The following is an 18,060-nucleotide window of genomic DNA, read 5'->3' on the forward strand; positions in this document are numbered from 1 at the left end:
GAAGAGTCACAGCATGGACTCAATAAACTCCCCAGGGAGAAAATTATATCCTGATAATTCCTAGTGGTATTGTTATCAATGATCTAATATACAAGCCAGTATTAATTACAATATTTAACATCATTAATAAGGTTTTCATTTTTATTGCAAATTTATCCCTCACTGGTGGTTTTCACATTACCAATTATGCAAGTTAATAAACTGCTTTATATTTTGTATTAATGTTATTGGATTTCTCCAAAATTTAAGAGTAACAAACTTCAAAATGCTCTTCAATTTTACTTAGCAATAAAATTCATGCTCTGGTCTTGAAAATGGTATTACTCATCACCAATCTACTCAAACTAGAACGGCCTTTTAACAATATTTAATACAACTCTGTCAAATATTATTTCCTATAAACTTTCTATAAACCTCACTAGAAACCAAAACAACAACAACACACAAAAAAAAACACCACATGTACCAGCAAAGTCTAACGATCCATGCTTTTTCCACATTTGAACAATTACCTCCCTAGAATTTCTTGAACTATTTCAAAGGTAACCAATTCCTAAAGATTAGTAAGTGTTGGAGATTTGCACCAGTTTGAACAATATGCCATTAATCATTACTACTGGCTTTTTACCAAAGGAGGGAATTCACTGTAGCAAAAGAAAATGAGTGACCATATATAACTAATTATCTAGCTAAACATTGATAAGACCCTAGTATTTGTATCATTTAATCATCATTAGTTATACTTCCTAGCATAATAATTACTGTATCTAAATTATGTAACCAAAAACACTATCTTTGCCACCTTATCATGAGCAGAATAGTTGATTAATGACAAAGATACTCTCATTTCCCCCACTCCGCCCATGAGCACCACCAGCTATACCTGGAAAAATTAAATATGGCAAGGAAAAATCTCTTACTAAGAGAACAGAGAGAGAGACAGGGAGAAATAGAGGGAAGGGGTTTTCTGAAGTTTATTCATTTATGCCATAAGTATTAACAGGGGAGGATATATAAACAAATGCATACATAATACAAAAACAACAAAAAGAAAGTAAACATATACATAATAGTATCTAATATTTATTCCACATTCTTAAGTCCTATGCAGAGAAATATAATAGGATGACATACGGAAAATGAGAAGATGGTTATTTTAGATTGGGTAATTCAGGGATGACCTAACTGAGGAGGTGACATTTACATTGTAATTAAAAGACCCCAAGGAAAGGAAGCAGCAGAAAGAACAGCTGGAGAAAATGTCTCAAGAATGATGGTGTAAAAAGGACAGTGTGGCTGTCAAGGGGGACAATGGTAAGGAATGAGGCTCAAGAGGTAAGTAAGCACTGACAAAATTACATAGCACTCTGATGGCTAGAGTAAGGAGTCTGAGGTTTACACAGGGAGCAGCGTGCTCTGATCACTATAACTTCTACAAAGGTAAGTCACAGTGCTGCATGGAAAAGGAACTGGAGAGGAGGATGAGTAAAGCTAGAGTGGAAGCTGGGGGACTAGACATAGGTAACGGACTTGACCTGGGAATTATAGTGAGATATGACAACAGCTGGAATCAGGATATAATCTTGACATAGAGTCAAAGGAACAGCTGATGAATTGAACATAAGAAGTGAGGGGCAGAGAGAAATCAAGAATAAGTCATAGATTTTTGGCTTGAGCACGCAGACAAATCTTGATGCCATTTACTAGGATAAACAAGTCAAAAGGAGAGGCAGTTTGGGCAGAACAAAGGCAACAAAAATGTAATTTTTAGATTACATTTAGATTTAGTAAGATTATAATGTGATATGCAAACAATCAGTGGGTAGAGAAATCTATGGGCCAAATAATTAATGGCAAAAAGTTGTCACTATCATAGTCATGGTTGACGTGGTCATCATCACCATCAACTAATGAGTGCTATGTGCTACGCACCATACTAAAAGAAAGCTCCCTATCAACTCTATGAAGTGAAAAATACTATTCTTCTCATTTATCGATAACTAAGTTTTATAGATGTTAAATAACTTGCTCTCCATCACATAGCAAGAAAATGAGAGATCTGAGAATTCATCCTAGACAATCTGTCTTCAGAGTTCATGTTCTCAGCCATCACACTACATAGCCAGTCCCTGTTTCCTTCCAGCAACTCTACAGATAAATGCTTCTATGTTCCACAGGTTACTATCCTTGGCCTTCTCTTCTCACTTTACTCATTCACTCTGGGCAATCTAATTCACTGTTCAATCTCATACATTCATTGGTTCTGGAAGTTAGTGTTAACTGATTCCAGGTATCCCCCATCCCCTCTATTGGACACCCTATCACAACTCTCCTAGAAACTCCTCCTCTATCTCTCTGTTCTGCCTTGATCTAGCTCCTCTTGATCTATACTTAATGAGATCCAGTCAAGAAAGAAAAAGAAATGATGCATAATTAAATTTATTCTATATAAATGTGGCTGATAAAAGAGGTACTTATCAAAATTTCTAAATATAAGAAATTTTGCTTTATGAATACTTAATGAGAAAGCTGTCTGAAACGTAATCACAGTCCCATGAAAAAGTCATAATATTCACATAATAATGATATAAAGGAAAATATAAAGATATCCTAAATATAATGACAATTTTTTAAAATTCTGATTCCAGTGTACTTAACATACAATGTTATATTCATTTCAGATGTACAAAACAGTGATTCAACAATTCCATATATTACTCAGTGCTCATCAAGGTAAATTACTCTTAGTCCCCCTTCATCTATTTCATCCATCCCCCCACACTCCTCCCCTCTGATAACCATCTGTTTTTGTTCTCTATAGTTAAGAGTCTGTTTCTTGGTTTGTCTTTTTCTCCCCTTTGTTTTGCTTTTTCTTAAAAACCACATATGATTGAAATCCTATGGTATCTGTCTTTCTCTGACTTATTTCACTTAGCACTATACTTTCTAAATCCAACCATGTACTTGCAAACAGCAGGACTTCATTCTTTTTTATGGCTGAATAATATTCCATTGTACATATATACTACCTCTTCTTTATCCATTCATCCATCAGCGGGCACTCAGGTTGCTTCCACAATCTGGTTATTGTAAATAATGCCACAATAAACATAGGGGTGAATGACCCTTTAAATTAGTGTTTTTGTATCTTCTGGGTAAACCATATGATTATTGGACCATGGGGTAATTCTATTTTTAATTTTTTTGAGGAACTTCCACACTGACTTCCATAGTGGCAACACCAGTTTGCATTTCCACCGACAGTGCAAGAGGGTTCCTCTTTCTCCACACTCTTGCCAACTCTTGTTGTTTCTTATGATTTTGATTTTCGCAATTCTGAGACATATGAGGTGATATCTCATTGTGGTTTTGATTCACAGTTCCCTGATGATGAGTTATGTTGAACATCTTTTCATGTGTCTATTAGTCATCTGTATGTCTTCTTTGGAGAAATGTCTGTTCATGTCTTCTGCCCATTTTTTAATCGAATTATTAGATTTGGGGGTCTTTTTATATCCTTCAGGTATGGGTAAGTTGTGTAAGTTCTTTATTTTCAATACTAACTCTTTATCAGATATGTCATTTGCAAATATCTGTTTCTATTCAAGTAGATTGTCTTTCGGTTTTGTTGGTTGTTTCCTTTGCTGTGCAGCTTTTTATTTTGATGTAGTCCCAACAGTTTATTTTTGCTTTTGTTTCCCTTAACTTAGAAGACATATCTAGAAAAATGTTGCTATACCTAATGTCACAGAAATTACTGCCTGTGCTCTCTTCAAGGATTTATAAAAGCTTCAGGCCTCATATTAAGGCCCTTAATCCATTTTTAGTTTATTTTTTTGTATGGTATAAGAAGGTGGTCCAGTTTCATTCTTTTCCATGTTGCTGTCCAGTTTTCCCAACACCATCTGTTGAAGAGACAGTCTTTTTCCCATTGCATGTTCTTGCCTCCTTTGTCAAAGATTAGTCGATGATAAACTGGGGGGTTCTTTCTGGGTTTTCTATTCTTTTCCATTGATCTATGTGTCTATTTTTGTGCCAGTACCATACTGTTTTGATTATTATAGATTTGCAATGTAATTTGAAGTCTGGAATCGTGATACCTCCAGTTTTGTTCTTTTTCAAGATTCCTTTGGAAATTCGAGGTCTTTTTGGTTCATACAAATTTTGGGATTGTTAGTTCCACTTCTGTGAAAAATGCTGTTGGTATTTTGATAGGGATACATTAAATCTGTAGATGTAGTATAAACATTTTAACAATATTTGTTCTTCCAATCTATGAGCATGGAATGTCTTTCCATATCTCTGTGTTGTCTTCAATTTCTTTGAACAATGTTTAATAGTTTTCAGAGTACAGGTCTTTCACCTCTTTGGTTAAGATTATTCCTAGGTATCTTACTATTTTTGGTACAACTGTAAATAGGGTTGTTTCCTTAATTTCTCTCTCTGCTGCCTCGTTATTAGTGTATGAAATGCAACAGATTTCTGTATATAGATTTTGTATCCTGTGACCTCACTGAACTCATTTATCAGTTCTAATAGTTTTTTGGTGGAGTCTTTAGGGTTTTCTATATGTGGTATCATGTTATTTGCAAATAGTCAAAGTTTTACTTCTTCCTTACCAATTTGGATGCCTTTACTTTCTTTCTCTTGTCTGATTGCTGCGGTTATGACTTTCAGTACCACTCTGAATAAAAATGGTGGGAGTAGACATACTTGCCTTGTTCCTGAGCTTAAGAGAAAGCTGTTTATCACCAATGAGCATGATGCTTTCTCTGCATCTACTGAAATGATCATATGGTTTTTATCCTTTCTCTTATTGATGTGATGTATCATATTGATTGATTTGCAAATATTGAACTTGCATCCCAGGAATAAATCCCACTTGATCGTGGTGAATGATTTTATTAATGTATTGTCAAATTTGGTTTGCTAATATTTTGTTGAAGAATTCTGCATCTATGTTCATCAGAAATGATTGACCTGTAGCTCTCTTTTTTGTTGTATCTTTATGTGGTTTTGAAATCAGGATAAGGCTGGCCTCAGAGAATGAATTTGGAAGTTTTCCTTTCTCTTTTATTTTCTGGAATAATTGGAGAAGAATAGGTATTAACTCTTCTTTAAATGTTTGGTAGAATTCAGTGGTAGAGCTGTTTGGTCCTGGACTTTTGTTTGTTAGGAGTTTTTGATTACTAATTCAATTTCTTTGCAGGTAATCGATCTGTTTAAATTTTCTATTTCCTCTTGTTAAGTTTTGGTAAGTTATACATTCTAGGAATTTATCCATTTCTTCTAGATTGTCCAGTTTGTTGGCATATAATTTTTCATAATATTCTCTTACAATCCTCTGTATTTCTGTGCTGTTTGTTGTTATTTCTCTTCTTTTGTTCCTGATTTTGTTTGAGTCCTCTCTCTTTTGCTTTCTTTCTATTATTTATTTATTTTTTTAAATGAGTCTGGCTAGAGGTTTATCAATTTTGTCGATCTTTTCAAAGAAACAGCTCCTGGTTTCACTGATGTGTTCTACTGTTCTTTAAGTTTTTGTATCATTTCTTTATTATTTCCTTCCTTCTGCTGGATTTGGGTTTTGTTTGTTCTTCTTTTCCTAGCTCCGTTAGGTATAAGGTTAGGTCTGTTTGAGATTTTTCTTGCTTCTTGAGGTAGACCTTTAGAGATTAATTTATTTAGAGATTATTCATCTAACAAACATTACTGCATAGCCATTATCTACTATCACTGACATAAAATATGATCCACAGAAGATCCACTGCTGACACGGTATATTATTTTTCTTAATTGAAGTACAATTGATGTACACTCTTATATTAGTTTCAGGTTTATAACATATTAATACAATAATTCTATAGGTTATTCAATGTTCATCACCATAAGTATAGTCACCATCTGTCACCATACATTACTACAATATTATTGGCTATATTCCCTATTCTGTACTCTTCATCTCTGTGACTTATTTTTTTCTATTTTTTTTATTTTAATAAACATATAATGTATTTTTATCCGCAGGGGTACAGGTCTGTGAATCGCTAGGTTTACACATTTCACAGCACTCATCATAGCACATACCCTCCCCAATGTCCATTTCCCCACCACCCTCTCCCGTCCCCCCTCCCCCCAGCAACCCTCAGTCTGTTCTTGAGATTGAGTCTTTTATGGTTTGTCTCCCTCCCAATCCCATCTTTTCATTTTTTCTTTTCCTAGCTCCCCCCAACCCCCCCACACTGCATCTCCACTTCCTCATATCAAAGAGATCATATGATAGTTGTCTTTCTCCGATTGACTTATTTCGCTAAGCATAATACCCTCTAGTTCCATCCACGTCGTGTGACTTACTTATTTTATATAACTAAAAATTTCTACCTCTTAGTCCCTTCACCTATTTTGTCCATCCCCTCAGGCAACCACCATTTTGTTCTTTGTTTTTAAGACTCTGGTTTTTTGGGGTTTTTTTAGTTGTTTGTTCATTTTTTCTGTTTTTCCGATTCCACATATAAGTGAAATCATATGGGTTTTTTCTTCCTCTATTGGACGTATTTAACATAATACTCTATAAGTCCATTCACAGTCATCAACGGCAAGATCATACCATATCTTCTTTAACAATTCACCTATCAATGAACACTTGGGTTGTTTTCATATCTTGACTATTGTAAATAATGCTGCAATAAACATATGGATGCATATATCTTTTCAAATTATAATCTTATTTATTGGAAGCATATGAGTATAAGGAATTACCCAATAATCATTATTTTTTCTGAGAGTTATCTTTTTGTTGTCTTCCAAATTATATACTTCCACAACTATAACATTTTCCCTAGTATCTCTATCATGAAATGTAGTTTATATAACATTATAATGAGCTTTTATGCTCACTATGTTCCATTTAGTGACTAAATATCTTTGAATACCACTACCTTGCTACCTTAGACTTGGAGATGAAAAATAGCATAGTAAAGCAAGACATGACTGAATCTGAGTCCAAAATAAGAAATGACACAAAATGTAGTTGGAGAAGTAAAAGCAAACAAGATGATGCAAGACCTTCTAAGTCATATAAGGAAATACAGAATTCACCCTAAGAGCGATAAAAAAGCAGCCATTTAGGGGCACCTGGGTGTTTCAGTCATTAAGCATCTGCCTTCAGCTCAGGTCGTGATCCCAGGGTCCTGGGATCAAGTCCCACGTCGGGCTCCCTGCTCTGCAGGAGGCCTGCTTCTCCTTCTCCCACTCCCCCTGCTTGTGTTCCCTCTCTCGCTGTCTCTCTGTTGGATAATAAAATCTTTAAAAAAAAAAAAAAAAAGCAGCCCTTTAAGGAGCATGAGATAATGAAATGTACACTTTAAAAGGATAATTCATGCTACAATGTAAAGAATGAACTAGAAATGGTTAAATGAAAGGTAAAGAGCTCAGTTACATAAAGTTCCTGCAATAACCCAGGCAAAAGGTGATAATAATCTTAACTAGAGTAGTCAAGTCAGGATGTAGAGAATCAGCAGAACTGATAGCTTTTTAAGAAATAAAATCAAGAGTGGGGCGCCTGGGTGGCTCAGTGGGTTAAAGCCTCTGCCTGCAGCTCCGGTCATGATCCCAGAGTCCTGGGATCGAGCCCCATATCGGGCTCTCTGCTCAGCAGGGAGCCTGCTTCTCCCTTTCTCTCTCTGCCTGCCTCTCTGCCTACTGTGATCTCTGTCTGTCAAATAAATAAATTAAATATTAAAAAAAAAAGAAAAAGAAAAGAAATAAAATCAAGAGAACACGAAAACCGCCTAAACATAAGATATGAGATTCCCTTGTTTGTAGTTTGGTCAACCAGATGGATGGTGGTAATAATCACAAGCAAAAAGGCAATCTTGGGCAAAATATAATAAATGTCATCTTGAAGACTAAGAGTTTGAGGTACCTATAAAAATATTAAGGGTCATGGTGATTAAGATCAAACTGGCCAGGAAATATATGAGGAACTTTCTCTGTAAAAGCTAAAGAATCACTGGCTTGGAGTCAGACAACCCTGGGTCAAATCCCAGCTCTACCCCTAACTAGCTATGTTACCATGGGCAAATTAGTTAATTAGTCTGAGCCTCAGTCTCTTATTTGTAAAGTGTGAAAAATAATGCTTTGTATGTTATCTGTTAGAAATAAATGAGGCAATGTATTCAAAATGCTTAGCACAAGGTAGGTGTATTTAAGAATTCAATAATCAGTAGGTGCCAATAGTAGCGGTCATACCACTACCCCAGACAAAAGCAGGATGAAGGTAGTAAGACAGTGAGCCAGGTGGTCAAGTTTTCAACTAATGTGAGGAGTGATGAGGAGGGTAGAAGATAACAACTATCAGAAAGGTGAAAATCCTTTAGATGGGAAGCAGAAGCCTCAGTACAGCTCTTGCTTCCTCCTGATCCTTAGGGTTTATGGCTATTAGAGAACAAGCAGACACTGCTTGGGACAGTTAAGGGGGAAAACCAGTGTCCTTGGGGGAAAGAGGACATTCCAGTTAAAAACAAAGAAGTGAAAAAAAAAAAAAAAGTTCAATAAGAAATGAGGGATGTAGGTAGTTACTTGTACAATGAAAGAGAAAATCTGCAGGTACTTGTATATTTTAATATTCATATTCAAAAAGGTGGTGCTTAGAGAATTGACCAATTTCACACCAAGTTTATATTCATTCAAAAATATTTACTGAATGTCTACTATGTGCCTAGGTACTATTCTAGGCACTACTATGTGCCTAGGTACATTCTAGGCACTACTATGTGCCTAGGTACTATTCTAGGCACTAGGGATAAAGCTTATACTCTAGCAGAACAATGACAATGAACAAAATAAAGAGTGCTAAGGTGATAAATTCCATGGAGAAAAAATACGGCAGCAAAAGCATACTGTGTTGGAATGAAATTTCAATTTTCACTGAATGATCAAAGTATGTGATATTTAAATATTTACTTGAAGAAGATGAGTGAGCAAGCTGATGAGAAACTACTAGAAGGTTTTAAACAGACATCGCTTGACTATAACATTATATTTTATATTTAAATTTTGTATAATTTTATAACATCTTCTGTGTTGAGAGTAAAGAGAGGCAAGGGTGGAAGTGGAGACCAAGTGGGGAGGCTATCACAATAAGGTATGTGACAAGTTAAAATAATTCTGACCAGAGTGGTAGCAGAGAGTAAGAAGTATTCTGATTCTAAATATATCTTAAAGATAGAGCCTATGGAATCTATTAAGAGATTAGATATTAGATGACAGGGATGAGAGGGAGTCAGGGATGTCTCTAAAAATTTTAGCCTAGCAAATGAAAAAATGGACCTCCCACTAATTGTGATAGAAAAGACTGTAGCCAGGTACCTGGGTGGCTCAGTCGATTAAGCATCTGCCTTTGGCTCAGGTCATGATCCTAGGGTCTTGGGATTGAGTCCCACATCCGGCTCTTTGATCAGCAGGGAGCCTACTTCTCCCTCTCCCCCAGCTCATGCTCTCTCTCAAATAAATAAAATCTTTTTTAAAAAGAGAGAAAGAGATTGAGAGAGAGAGAAGACTGTAGACAGAACAGTTTTAGGAGGAATATTTAGAGGTCGGTTTCAGGCATGTTAGGTTTGGGGCATGCAAATCTGATGTCAAGCATCCAAGTGGACACATGAGTTTGGAATTCAGGACACAGGTCTGCATTGAAATATAAATCTGAGAGTCACCAGCATATAGATCATATTCAGAATCCCGAATTGTTTAGAGGTTCAGGTGAGGAGAAATCAGCAAATGAGGGACCACTAAGACAAGAGAAAATCAAAGTTCTCGGAAACTAAGCAACGAACAGGCTTCAAAGAAGAAAGGATGATCAACGCTATCAAATGCAGCTGTAGGTCAGGAAGACGAGGCCTGAGAACAGACAGCTGGACTGAACAACATGGGAAGTACAATCCTGGCAAGAGCAGTTTCGGCGGCATTGTCAGGGAGAAAGCTGAACTGGAGTACATTTCAGGGAGTGAAAGGAGAAATGAGACAAAACTACAAATAAATCTTTCTAGGAATTTTGCAATAAAAGGCAGCAGAGAAATAGGTCAACAGCTGGAGAGAAGAAGGACTTCAAAAGCTGTTTTTTGAGTTTGTTTGGTTCGGTTTGTTGTTTGATGGAAGAAATAACAGCACAATAGTGTGTAACGGGACGGACTCAGTAGAGAAAGCGGAAATAAGCAGGAGATGGAGATGGGATCTGGGGCTCATGGGAGCGCTGGCCTTTGAGAACAGTTGGCTCAGTTCACCTGATAACAGAAAAAGCAGATCACAGGAGTATACAAGGTTCTGGGAGGAGGATATCCATGGCAGGAGTCTGTGGGCGATCTCTTCTGATTGTTTCAGTTTTTTTAAGTGAAGTAGGAAGCGAAGGCGTTAGCTGAGAGTGGGCGTGGGGGAGAAAGTATTGGGATCTGAGGAGAAAAAAGATGAAGTCGTCACTGAGGAAGTGGGGGAGCCGAGGCACTCAGGATATGGCTGCTGACATATATAATTAAGGGTTACTTGAGGTTCACGGTCATGACTTTAAACCATGGCAAGAGTCTTCTTTCCTCAAAACAGCTGCTGCTCATTCTCCTGTACCTTTACCGATAATGTTACTCAATGAACTAAACTGTTAAAAGGAGAACATTACATATAAAGACTCCCCAAAATAGAAGCTCTACTTGACGCTATATGAAAGGTGCCTTGGCAAAATCAATTGATCAAAAAAAGCTAAATGATGACCTTATTTCACAAAGAAAGTAATTCTCTAAGATAAGCTAAAGAAAGAGAAAGGTAATACAGTTCTCATGTCCCCAAATCCTATCCACTCAACAAGGTCTACTGGGGGCTGCATCGCTCTGGCCCACAGTGCACCAGATTACTAGCTTGACATGCTATGAGGTAAACCTCATCTCAACTCTTCACATTCCTTTTACAGAGATGCAAAAAGCACAAATGGACTGTACTTTGGGCTGCCATGAAGCTTTAAGGAATGGTCAGTCTACCCTACTGCCTGGATTGGAAAACAGTAAGACAAGACTTTCATACCTTCCAAGCTGTAAAACAAAGACTGTCTATTTTTCTGCCTGTAAATATGGGGTATTCTCCCTCCTTCAGAGGTAGCCAAAGTGTTACACTAGTTATCTACAAATTTACAAGTAATAATTATAATTTAAGCCCTGAAGATTATTGCAATTAAAATTTATTCCCCTTCAGGGCGCCTGGGTGGCTCAGTGGGTTAAAGTCTCTGCCTTCGGCTCAGGTCATGATCCCAGGGTCCTGGGATCGAGCCTTGCATCGGGCCTTGCATCGGGCTCTCTGCTCTGCGGGGAGCCTGCTTCCTCCTCTCTCTCTGCCTGCCTCTCTGACTACTTGTGATCTCTGTCAAATAAATGAATAAAATCTTAAAAAAAAATTATTCCCCTTCTAATCACTCCCAGAAATCATTAGAACTATACTGATTAATAATTGTTCTAGATTTACATTTATGATAAAAATGTGAATGTACCACAGCCCTCTTCAATCAATGCCCATAAATCAAAATTCTCACAAAATGTTAGTTGTAAATGTTCCTCGTTAAAAATTAGTCTCATAGTTGAAAGCAAACATTTTACTATTTATCTGTCACTATATTGTACACAGTCTTTTTTTTTTTTAATTAAGCCAAATCCATTATTCCACAAATAGGAGTTCTAAAGCAGTAAGAATATATAGAATAAAATTTAGTCAAAATCCTTGCAGTACCTTCTAGGGTTTCATGGAGGGAATCAAAGAAGGAAAGAAGGAAGGGAAGGGGAAAAAAAATGGAAGCTGAGAGGACAAATTTTCCCTAAGTTCAAGAGAATGGCAATAATAGAAAAACACATTTGAAAAAATACATAAATCTCACAATCTAAAACTTCAAAAAAACAAAAAAAAAAAAAAGAAAGAAACTCCTATACTAAAAATAAGACCATATATTATGCATGTTGGGGTTAGAGCATTCATCTTGGAACAAGGAAAGGAAAGATATGCCAAGAATACACATCACTCATCATTATAACAGGGTATAATTGGTATTTGACACTTAAAAAGCTGACTTCCCTTGATTTCTGTTTATGTCCACACTGATATTAGCATGACAAAAGTGAAAGAAGTCACTTGGCTAACCATGTGTTGCCATATCACCCCCGTTATTCAGGCCAATGGTGTGGAACAAAACAAAAGAAGGTTGTCAACCCGGGGCAGACGCTGTCCTTTCCCAGCCCTTTAAAATAACACTACTGAGAGCCGTAACATTTTTCACAGACCTAATAAGCAATAACGTCTGTAAGCTCTTGTCAGGTAATTTTTCTTTCACTATCTCACACTATCAGTGCAGAGAAGGGGGAAAAATCCTTCTCCCTTCCCCCACTTGCCGCAGGCAGCTAGAACCTGGGATGACACTTGCCTGTTTCCAACAGGGAGAGAGGTCCACCCACACAGGAGCAGCAGCAGGAGGCATAAACTAAAGGGAACAGTGTGAAAAGAGATGCAGAACCGCATATATAATCTTGAAATGTATGCTGTGTGGCAGCCTTGTGTCTCATAGGAAAACAATTACTTTCATGTTTGCCTCCTACTGCCACTCCGACCTTTCCTGGTTGGTGACTCAGTAGGAGGCAAAAATGAAAGTGCTTTTCCCCCCTCTTTGAAACTAAAGGCTGTTCCAAACTGTGGATTTCAAAATCATAACATGAACCATCTAATTTTCAGAAGTGCTTCTTTTACTGTCTTCACTAGACACAGCATACTATGAAACAACAGTGTTTGCCTAGATGTGTAAAATGGGCACTAGGATGTGTTTACATCTATTTGATAGTTAGAAGTTGCTTAGTACAATCTTGGTAATTTATGACCAGAACACAAAATACAGGCAGTAGATCTTACAAAACAACCATCTTGAAATTAAAATATTGGACACTGTAGGGGGCGCCTGGGTGGCGCAGTGGGTTAAGCCCCTGCCTTCGGCTCAGGTCATGATCCCAGGGTCCTGGGATCGAGCCCCGCATCGGGCTCTCTGCTAAGCAGGGACCCTGCTTCCTTCCTTTCTCTCCGCCTGCCACTCTGCCTACTTGTGATCTCTGTCAAATAAATAAACAAAATCTTAAAAAAAAATTGGACACTGTATATTAACAACCTGGAATTTAATTCAAAACTTAAAAATAAAGAAATTAAAATATTGCCCTTACATTAAGCTGAAGGGTCTCTTTCGAATACAGAGAATTCAGGTGAGTATCACAAAGGAAAACAATGTAAAATTCAACTAGGTAAAGGGCTAATTTAAACATCTTCATTTGAGCGAGTCCCTGGTTGGCTTCAATTACACATTCTTGTGGAGGCCCTGCTCCAAGGAGGGAAGTACAGTACCAAAGTAAGAGAAGTCCTCTTCCTCAAAGAGAGTTTAACCCGGTAGAGACAAGAAAATGTCCACATTAAATAACACAAAGTTGTCAGAAATTCCGTAAGACATATAAAGAATGTGTATCATCAGGTTTCTAAGAAAAGATACTACAGTCAGAAAATCAGAAAAAACTTCACGATAGAAATGGCATTTTAGGTAGTGCTTGAAAGATGGGCAGGAGTTCAAAAGCTGGAGAGACAAATGAAAGTGCCAAGTGAACAAAATCACAGAGGCAGAAAAGGTGGTGTACGTGTAGGCAGTATTTTCGGGACTGTGTTTTGGACACCCACCCTGGAAGAAGTCAATAGACACTTTGAAAAAAGTCTCACTGGGGTCCCACAGTCAAATAAAGGTAAAAAACACTACACCCTATGTCCTCTTGGAAATTTCAAATGCACATTAGAGTAAGAAAGGCTCTGAGCAAGGACAGTCATAAAGGAACTGTCAGCCCAAGTCCCCCCAACCTTTAACTACAGAACTCATTTGAAAGAACATCCAACAATTCTTCCAACAATTTCAGAATTACTATCTAAGCAAAACTGAGATAAGAGAAGCAGAGTAAATTTGAGACATATTCCAGAATGCCTCATACATAAAACAGAGAAATATGGCTTTTATGAATGACAATAAAAATGAGGTTTTGCTCCATATGGGGGTGTTTGTGATTGCAACCATATCATTACACCCTGAGCTTAATGGGAAGCTTTGTATAATGGGAAGTATTCCTTTTACTTCATTTCATTTTACAAAAAAGCAAGCAACCCCCTAACGGGAGAAACATACTACACGTCAGAGAACATGAGAAAAGTAGCAATAATGGAAGGAGTTATGGATAAGGCAGATCAGCCAGCCAAAGCAAAGATGGGACCAAATACACAGGCATCCCCACAAGCTGGGCACAGCCTCACGTGTGTTCTTTTTTCTGTAAGTCTAATATTAACTCTCAAAGCCTACAGGTCATTCAGTTAAGTCAAAATCTAAAGCTGCCAGCTTTTTAATGTTTGTACATGAGAATTAAGTATTCTAAAACAATATTTAAAAACATACACAATTCAGGGGCACCTGGGTGGCTCAGTGGGTTAAAGCCTCTGCCTTCGGCTCAGGTCATGATCCCAAGGTCCTGGGATCGAGCCCTGTGTTGGGCTCTCTGCTCGGCGGAGAGTCTGCTTCCCTTCCTCTCTCTCTCTCTGCCTGCCTCTCTGCCTATTTGTGATCTCTGTCTGTCAAATAAATAAATAAAATATTTTTTAAAAAAAGAAAAGAAAAGAAATATACACAATTCTGACTAAAACTTGGAATTCATAATTAGCATTTTGGGGGGCTATTTTATTTCTTAAAGGAACTTTTACACACACACACACACACACACACACACACACACGCCAGCCTTCATTAGAAGAAATTACCTGTGGTTGGAACTGGGGAACAGGTGGCCCTTGCATTCCTTGTGATTGCTCATCCATTGTCTGAAGCAACAGGAACTTTAGAACTCTGCAAAAATATAAAGTTGTAATTTAAATGACGTAATCATTACCAAGTCATGTTGCTCATCATATGCCTAAGACTTGCATTCAAGTATTGGATTTACCTAATGTTTCAAAAAGCATCCATTAAGATAGCCCATACTCTTATAACAGTCATTTGCTAAATCCAAGCTCTGTTTAGCTAAAACAAAAGGTAATCACCGTCTCAACTAAGTCCACTTCTCCAAAGTAGTATCATGTGCTTAGAAAATCCTATTTTATGAGATGAAATTCTCTCTTCTCCATTAAACCTCACACACCAGACTTCCCTTCCCCACGCAATATGCAAAGATAATTACCATAAGCTTCCCATAAATGTGGTAAATGTTCTACAATTCTAAAATGCACCTCATCTTCATATTCTAAAAAATGTTAGTACTTTTGTTATGTATGTCCAACCATACTTCCTACTGTAATTTTTAGGTTTAAACTTAAAAGGCCAGTCCTCCTAGGAGGGGGTTTACTTTTTTATGCATACTTTGTAAAGTACGTGAAGTATGCATACTTTGTATGCATACACTCAGCCACAACTCAGTTAACATAAACTGAAGACTAATTCTATGTCACTAATTCTATGTTTACTACTAATTCTTTTTTTTTTTAACATTTTATTTATTTATTTGACAGAGAGAGAGATCACAAGTAGGCAGAGAGGCAGGCAGAGAGAGAGGAGGAAGCAGGCTCCCCGCTGAGCAGAGAGCCCCATGCGGGGCTCAATCCCAGGACCCTGAAATCATGACCTGAGCAGAGGCTTAACCCACTGAGCCACCCAGGTGCCCCTCTATTACTAATTGTGTCACCTACTGCACCTACTGTAGTTCAAGAACTGAACTACAAGTAAGACATAGCTATTGTTCCACCCAACAACACTTTCTCTATACAACATCAATTATTCCTAGGTTCCTTACAAGTGTTATTTTATAACTAAAATATAATGTAAGGATTGAAAAACTAGGATCCATTTAAATGGGATTAACAGGGAAATTAAAACACATTCTCACTTCATTATACTCTTTAAAAAAACAGTTAAAAAATGACTATTTGTAAATATTTCCTTCCATTCTGTAACTTGTCTTTTTTAAAACCTTTCTAATGGCATCTTTCAATTAACTAATGAACAGAAATACATAAATTTAATATGGTCTAATCAATCATTCCTTTATATTATCTTTGTGTACTATTTAAGAATTATTCCTATACTTCAATTTCTCATACATTATCTTCTAACATAAGCTTTATTGTTTTACCTTTCAAGTTTAGATCTATAATTGACCTGTAATTAAATTTTTGTATGATACAAATCAATATTAGGCTTTTTTCTATATGGATATCCAATTGAGTTCAAATCACATATTGAAATGATCAGCCCCCACAACACTACTACTATGTCATCCTTGCCATATATCAAATGACAACATATATTTACATAAACACACATGCAACCCCGCACATACTGCAAACTTGCTGAACTCACTTATTAGTCCAAGGAGATTTGGGGGGATTCTTGCCTTATTTTAATGACTAGAACCTCCAGTGCAATGAACCTAAGTAGAGAGTAGACATTCTTTTATTGTTCCTAGCAGGAAGAAAGTGTTGGGAAGGAAAAATCCTTTACTGTTCAAGATTCTTCTAGCTGGGGCACCTGGGTGGCTCAGTGGGTTGAGCCTCTGCCTTCGGCTCAGGTCATGATCTCAGGGTCCTGGGATCAAGTCCCGCATCGGGCTTTCTGCTCGGCGGAGAGCCTGCTTCCTCCTCTCTCTCTCTCTGCCTGCCTCTCTGCCTACTTGTGATCTCTCTCTGTCAAATAAATAAATAAAATCTTTAAAAAAAAAAAAAAAAAGATTCTTCTAGCTGCTGTAAGAATCAAATTGGCATGAGACAAAGTAACAGGAGAAAAGTCTGATAAAATATATACCTTCTATATATGTAGAAGCAACTCAGGAAAATTGAGCAACTCCCCAAACAGTCAAAGCCATCAACTTAAATACCATCTTTAGCTAAAGACGAAAGACGTTGGGACTCAGTTATGGGAGGTTACCAGGAAAAGAACAATAAACAAGAGTAAGGTTGTTATGCAGATCAACTCATTGCCATCTCTATCAGTAATAGTTTCTAGAAATTGAGTCAAACCCCCTTCCTGGTATAGCAAGGGAGACACCTTACTAATGGAGATTTTTCTTATAAATATAAATGTCTCATAAAAAAGGGTAACTTATACTCAGTTTTCAGAACTTGTATATTTGCAGCATCTTAAAAATGACCAGCTTGGGGTTCCTGGGTGACTCAGTGGGTTAAGCCCCTGCCTTCAGCTCAGATCATGATCCCAGGGTCCTGGGATCTAGCCCAGCATTGGGTTCTCTACTCAGCGGGAAGCCTGCTTCCCCCTCTCTCTGCCTGCCTCTCTGTCTACTTGTGATCTCTCTCTGTCAAATAAATAAATAAAATCTTTTAAAAAAATAAATAAATAAATAACCAGCTTAAAATAATCAAAATGCCAAAGAGATACATTTTAGAAAAAATATGCTCCCTTACCAAAGCATTTTTCATATGAATGAAAGACATACATTCTTCATAGATGTCTTAATTTATCAGGCTGAGATAGTGCCCTTCTATTCTTACTTTGCTAAGAGATTTTATAAAGAATAGATGTTAAATTTTTGTCAAATGCTTTTTCTGTATCTGAGATGATTATGCAGTCTTTTTGTTTGTTAAAATGTTCAAGTATGGTGATTCATTTTTGAATGTTAAGCCGGTATTCACTTCTGGGATGAACATCATTTAGTCATGACATATAACCATATTTTCTATTTCTGGACTGGATTTTATATAGTGTTAGATCCAAGGAGAGGAAGAGAGGGAAGGAGAAAGAGAACTCTAATAATGAATTAGAGTAACTTTTACTGTGGAATCTAAATCACTAAAATCAGCATTTCACATCTAGTGTCCCATAGATAGTTTCAAAAACATTCATGAAAAAAAAGGGCTTCCAGGTCAAAGACCTCTGTGAAATACTACTTGCTATTTAAATTGTTCTTAGAATATCATAATAAATGCCAGCACACTAAAGGATCCAAGCAGGCCTGAAACTGATAAAAAACAAAT

At 37.0% G+C, this 18,060-nt stretch overlaps 1 protein-coding gene across 1 annotated transcript in view; it reads right to left on the bottom strand.

The window, feature by feature from the left end:
• Positions 1–18,060, bottom strand: part of NEK7 (NIMA related kinase 7) — a 149,432-nt gene that overhangs the window by 77,317 nt on the left and 54,055 nt on the right. The window contains exon 2 of the mRNA XM_080825279.1: positions 14,842–14,926. Coding sequence (XP_080681405.1) covers positions 14,842–14,898 — 57 coding nt within the window. The 5' untranslated portion in view covers positions 14,899–14,926. The remainder of the gene's footprint in view (positions 1–14,841; positions 14,927–18,060) is intronic.

This window comes from Martes martes (assembly GCF_963455335.1).
Source record: "Martes martes genome assembly, chromosome: 15".
Classification (NCBI taxonomy): domain Eukaryota; kingdom Metazoa; phylum Chordata; class Mammalia; order Carnivora; family Mustelidae; genus Martes; species Martes martes.